This window comes from Polyergus mexicanus, unplaced genomic scaffold (genome assembly GCF_030449975.1).
Source record: "Polyergus mexicanus isolate NDT 795.1 unplaced genomic scaffold, iyPolMexi1.0 SCAF_20, whole genome shotgun sequence".
Lineage (NCBI taxonomy): Eukaryota > Metazoa > Arthropoda > Insecta > Hymenoptera > Formicidae > Polyergus > Polyergus mexicanus.
The window spans coordinates 4,774,396-4,781,295 of NW_027223340.1; the positions used below are offsets into that span (position 1 = coordinate 4,774,396).

Sequence of the window (6,900 nt, forward strand, 5' to 3'; positions counted from 1 at the left end):
TATATATATATATATATATATATATAACAATTCATATATATATATATATAATATAGGGAAGAAGGGAAGGGAAGAATTAATTTCTATTTATACTTTCTTAATCCACAATAAAACATCATAAACTATACAGTATTAACATCAAATGATCGCAATCTGAAAACATTTACATAATGAGAAAATGCGATAATACACAGTGCAATGCCATTACGCCGTATTATGTGCAAAATCTATACATAACAAGAGCGAGAAACAAGAAATTATCTCGTCGTTCTCGAATAACAAACTAAAAAAAACTCTCTCTCCTTTCTTTTATATTGTCTCAACTGAGGCATCTGAGAAATATCTTTTCTTTAAATCAGAATCGCAAAATTCATAAAGTACTTATATGTCTCAAAACGGGATCTTCTGGAAATAGACGTATACAAGTATAGAGTCAAATATAACCAGCCTGAAATCGAATCTTTTTGTTTAAGTGTTAGCAAGTCTACTCAACAAATAATTATTTTTAGAATTACGAGAATTTAATATCCAATATTTAGGCATTCGTATTTAAACATTAATACTTAGCATCTAATCTTCTTTGATAATAAGTGTAAATTAGAATTAATTTGACGTTATTGAACGTCGATTAATTTTATAAATTTCGCAAAAATTGGAAGAATCTGATAAATTTATCTTTAATCCTACACAGTTTTACATTATAATACTTCTACGCTACATTATAATAGGCTAGTACGATGAATATATATATATGATTCGTAATACGCATCTTTTTTTTCCTCGCAATTCACATTTATTTTTAGCACCAAACAGTATATATGTGAAAAGTTTCGCGCATAAAGCGTTTTGCGATAAATAATGCCCCAAAATATGCATTTCAAAATCGATATTCGCGAAAAGTCAATCGTAGCAAAAGGATTACTCGCAACCTACGGTAAAAAAAAAAAACCTTTATCAAAGTCTAAATGCATATCAAAGAACAGCCGCTCGCAAAACGGCGCGGCGTGAGTAAACACGTTTAGCAAAATTTTTTCTCGGGAAAAATTCTGTCAAAAACGACCTATCGCGATCGATAGGTCCGTGATGAACTCTCAACATTACGGCTTTTCATATCATGAAAGGGAAAGAGGGGGAATACGTAATCTACCCTCTTCTAACAATCGAAACTCGTTTCGGCTATTGAATCATGTTTACCTGATAAACACGCTCAATATTAACACGACGAGCACGACCGGCATTTCAACTTTGATCCATCAAAAATCTCTTGAGCCTCACACTGATTCTCATATGGCAGTGGTGGAACTGCGATTCGCGTGCTTCGCGAATCGTAAATATGGTATTGTCCGAATGATCTATCGCGTGGAACGATTTTAAAGATATTATTTATTGGTCCATGAGTGATATTGAAACGTTTTCAATCTTACAATTTCAGAGCAAAGAAGTGCATATCGCACGAAATTTTTTTCCTTTTTAATATCATAAATAGTATGCGATACACTTTAATTGTTCTAAATTTTGTCTAAATTTTGTTTCCTCTAAATATATCAAGTCTAATCATTTCAATCGTTTCTGTATGTGCGATCCAATTTCGTTACTATCGATCGAAATACACAAAAGACAAAGAAACAGGAATTTAAAGCTCGAAACGCTTCTTTCTCTCGGCGACCATGCCTACGGCGGGTAGAGGAGGGTGAAGTGGATGATGGTAACTCGGTGTAGGTGTCGGAGGCAGGCTGCGACAACTTCTGCTGGCCCACCTCACTACTGGAGACCTCATCAACTCTATAACATATACATATATGACAATGATTTGCACTAAACTATTATTCGTAATTATAAGGATCTTTCAAGAATGTAAAGCGTATATAAACACAAGTATTAATCAGTATTGCACACGAGAAATGTAGCAGACAAGATGCGACTCGTACAAAACGTAAAGATGCGATAAAAACGAATAGCATGAACGAAACGATACTACGATCAAGGTAACGAAGCAACAAATAACGCAAAACGGACCTGCAACGGAGAGAGCTGCGGGTTCCGGGGTGAAGCGGGATGTGTTACGAGTGTCGGCACGGAGGGTGTATGTCTGCGGGTGCTGCTGTTGCTTTTCATTCTGTTTGCTCTTCTGCCAGGGGCCATTGCCGACTCGCATCTCTGTTGTTGTGCCACCTTACATTCCAAATAATTGCCGAGATATTGTTACGGTTTATAGACATTGTCGTATGCCGTCGTTGTGTATATCTATAAATGTCTTTCGCGACAATATCGGGTATCACGTGTTACGAAAATATAATGAGAAACATTAAAACCGCGAATTTTCAATCGCTATAAAATATGTCATATAATACTTTTACATTTAATGTTTTTGATTATTCTGGAACTGTGTGCAAAGAATTTATTATAATTCTTACTCGTATGCTTTAGATTTGCTAGATCCTTCTTAAACTTAATTTAGACTTCCACGTCTTTCAAATATACAAATATATGTATATTATCAAAAACAAATATTTCTAGTTGAAGATGCGTCAGTGATTAAATTCATAACTGAGAAACAGTTTATTACATACTTTTTATGATTAGAATTACTAAACTTCTTCGTAAAAATTATGATATGCAAACATGACAATTTTTACATCAACGTATAATTTGTATGTCACTTGCACATGTTTAGCATGTGTTATATATACGATATACGGCTAATTAATATGTTTATATAATAGAATAGACATTTATAGCATATAACATTACAATCACGGTAAGACAAGATTTTGTATCGCAGATTATATATATATATATATATATATATGTATATATTGCACATGGACTCGTATACAGTTTGTGTTAGCAAATAACCAGTGTTAGACAAGCATTGCATAATAATCGCATTTGATACCAGTTAATTAGTATAGGCACATTTTTGACATCAAATATCAGTACAACTTATAAATGACGAATTAAGATTAATCAATCGTCATTTTTGTCAACTTTTCTCTCAAAAAAATTAGTACTACAAATAACAATATTGTCACAATAAAGGAAAGACTTAAATTTATTTATAAATACATGCTATATACGAACAAGATCTCAAATTAACAATTTCGGCTACAAATTAACAATTATCGCATTTTTCGATAAGTACTGCACAGCTATATATACATATATTTACGCGTATTAAGAAGAAAATATATTCGCAGTCTTCACGTGAGTCAACAAGATTTCGACTGTGTTAATATCTTAAAAGCGTTGTTAATTTGCATAAAGCACATGTTAATATCATTAATCTCTATTTTGTCGCCGCAAGCTAGTAACAATCGAACGTAGAAAAAGCCTTGCCTAATTCTCGCGCTGTTTTATTCTGTTCTGTTATTACATCAGAAAACAATGCGACATTTTGGTTTGCATGCCAAAAGTTGTTTCAAGTAAAAATCTCCGAACCAAATGCTGTATAAAATAGTGTTATAAAATAATAACAATATCATTGATAATAAAACCATGAATGCGTCAACAGTATAATATTTTACAAAAGCACCATATTTCCCATTGTCGACCAACAACTCATTCCATCACCGCAGATTTCTTCCTCTCTTTTTCTTTTCCTCTTAGCATTCATCTCTCTCCTGTACCTTGATATTGATGAGGCAAGCCGCTCCTCGGTCTCAAACTGTCCCATAATGGCGAACCCAGACGAACGTTACGTTCCTCACCCTTTTGTTCTACGCTCGCCGGTGGTTCTTTTCCGTCAAAGTGCGAGCCGGAAACGCCGGCACTACTCGCCGGTCTGGCTATCAAGCTACTCGAATACGGCAATGAAACCGACTTTACGCGCTCGAGTTTATATGAGAATGCGCTCTGAGGCCGATCCATCGACACGGATCGTTTTTGTAACACGCTGGATAGGGTGTTCGCCCCTTTTAGGTTTTGTTCGCTCATTAATTTCTGTTCACCGCTACTTTGACTACCTTTGAAGCGTTGCGGCGAGTAGGCGGGCGAGTAGTCTAGCGATAGGGCGGCTTTCGACGGCACGCCGGACGATTCACGAGGGGTGTCCCCATGCTGTTAGTGAAATATCGAAAATATGCATCAATGCGGCTAATGAGCGAGCGTTGGGGGGGGGGGGGGTGATGGTTAAATGCTAAGTCAAATCGTTAAAACTGTATGTTTACTGAGTTACAATTACATCAGTTATGGTATTTGCGATAGTCAAATTCAAACAATGATCTGATATTATATTTATTATATTATGTACAAGCCGATATGTATGTTCGAATAAATAAGAACAATAAGGGGAAAGATCGTTAATAAGAAGCGCAAAGTTTTTATTTGAGTTAAGATACTGATACGGTCAGAGTTTCGTCAAAGCGCGAAAAGTTCGATAGGCGAGATATCATAATATGTAATTGCAGCAAAAAGAGTTAATTAAGTAGTATACATAAATGTACGTTAATCACATATACTTTTCCTAAACGATAAACTTTTTTTAGTCGTGGAGCAATCGTACCTTGAATTGTTGTTGCAATCGATGTACTTCTTCCCTCGATTCAGCGATCTCGTTGTCCCTACCTCTCAGAATCTGTATGTTATCGTTGATACCACCGTCATTCGTCTCCAGCATTAGATGCGCTCTCAATTGCTTATTTCTCGCATCCAGTTGCATGATGTGTTGTTGCGCCTGGGCGAGTTGCTTGGACAGATTGCCCACTTTTTCTTCCAATGCTGCAGACTCCACGCATTTCGATGAATACTTGGCAGACAGGGAAAGAATCTCTTGCTTTATTTCTTCCATTTCTTCCCTATAAGAAATAGACATGAATTTCTTTTCACATAAATTTATTCACAATGATTAATGATGAATTCATATTTTTACATACTCGTGTTCCTTGTGTAACACTCCGATATCCTCGCGCGCCTGCATTTGCTTGATAAATTCCTGTTTGAACTTGGCAATTTCCTTCTGCACCTCGTGTTCATGTGCTTTCCTCATGGCGTCCAATGCAGCTAGAGTTGCTTGCGTCTCTTCAGAGAGCGCTTGTTCCTTCTCCACTCTCAGATTCTCCAACTCTTGTCGATGCTTTTCCTCCATCTCGGCGATAATACGCCTATGTGAATTCTCCATAGCCAATAAACCTTTCTCGCATAATACCCGTAGCTGCTTGATCTCTTCCTTGTACCGCTTTCGCGTTTCGGCATCGGTGTCCAATTCGGCGCTTATCGATCGTTGATAGGCGGCTCTCAACTCGTTTACATGAGCCGAATGCTCGGAATCCATCGCATTGAGACGGTGCTCGAGTTTTCTGGCTCTCTCGCGTAAATTAGCTGCCTCTTGCTCATACTGGGTCGTTAGAGACTGTCGCTGATTGTCTAATTCGCCCTTGATGTCCATCAGATCCCTCTCCTGATTACGCTTGAGCATTTCCAGTTCTTTATTATGCTCGGTAGTTATTTTCTGAAGAGTTTCTTGCAACTGATTACATGTCTGACACGACATGTTGTTCATGTAATGGCCCAGCTTCTTTATTTGTTCCCGCAAGTGCAAGCACTTCTCGCAAATGCTAGGCCAATCGGTCATGTTGCTTGTCGATCTGAGCCAAGCAATATTATCGATACCCACTCCCGTTTTGTCTCTTATACATTTGCTGAGTTCGCCTAGATCCTCCTCCAGATAAAACAACGACTGACTGACATTTTTAAGTTGCTCCTTCGACTCTTTTTTCCCAGATATTCTGTCTTCACATTCCTTGGTCAATCGTTGATAAAGGTAACTATACTCCGCGTCGAGGATCGGATTGCTTTGAAAGTCGCATCCTTCGTCATTTATCAAACAGGAAATAAGCTCTTCGCTTCGAATAAGACTAGATACGAAAGTCTCTCCAGACAACGGCGTAATTGATTGCCGCGTGGTTTCCTGAAGAAGGGCAATTCTGGAGTCTATTAAAGCTTTGTGCGCAATCACGTCAGCATAGTCTGTTAGTAGCTGACGAGATTCATGTTTAGAATCAATCATTGTCAACTTATTCTTTTTCATCGTACGTAAACATTCCTCATAAGCCTCCGACAGCTCGTGTATAGAGACTTCCATTTCCTGGCGCAGTCGCGCTTGCGCTGCATCCACCCACGATTCTAATCTGACATTATCCGTGCTGTTAAAATTAAGACAAGTGTCCGTGATCGAAGTAACGTTTTGCTCATATAGTTGACCATAACGCATAATAACATGAGACACTTCGGCCTGCACAAGCTCTTTACTAACTGTCTCTTGCGCTAAAGCCCACGCTTCGCGAATACGTCTATCCTCGAGCAGTTTTTTATTTGATCCGCTAATTTGTTTGCCCGCAAAATCCTCTTGTTCGGATAGACTCAGCGTTTCAACAGCAAGAACTTCCGCGAGCTGTTGCAGTTTCGTGTCTTTGTATTTTCGCATGATATCGTTGATTTCCCGCTGTTTAGTACTCTGCGTTGATACCACTGCTTTGCGAGCCGCACTAATTTCCTTCGATGTTTCCGTCAATACGGAAACATTTCCTACCAGTACTAACTTATTAGCTAACACCTTAGTAAGATATTGAATATAATTCGTATTTTGGTACGTTTTGGGCTTAGTTCCGTGAATCTTACGCTTTAAGCTTGAGGCAAGCTGACTAGTTTCGACCAATTCACTCAGAACGGCACTCTTATCTGTTGTACGACTTAACGCGCACTTTATCTGTCGCAGGATTACAGATTCGAATGCTATTCTCTCAGCAACAAGTTTCATTTTCTCTCTCTCGTCCAGCCGACCTTCCTGCGCCAACGACTGCCGTCTCCTCGTGAGTTCGCTTAATTTATCCTTAAGTATAATTTCTAGCCTAGATACTACTACTCCTACTGACTCGATAGTACTCTGCGTTGATACCACTGCTT

The 6,900-nt window shown here is 38.1% G+C and overlaps 1 protein-coding gene across 1 annotated transcript in view; it reads right to left on the reverse strand.

Moving 5' to 3' along the window:
• Positions 1 to 64: 64 nt before the first annotated feature.
• Positions 65 to 6,900, reverse strand: part of Osp (myosin phosphatase Rho interacting protein outspread) — a 168,181-nt gene continuing 161,345 nt past the window's right edge. The window contains 5 exon segments of the mRNA XM_070311512.1: positions 65 to 1,782; positions 2,017 to 2,172; positions 3,627 to 4,056; positions 4,502 to 4,793; positions 4,872 to 6,777. Coding sequence (XP_070167613.1) covers positions 1,634 to 1,782; positions 2,017 to 2,172; positions 3,627 to 4,056; positions 4,502 to 4,793; positions 4,872 to 6,777 — 2,933 coding nt within the window. The 3' untranslated portion in view covers positions 65 to 1,633.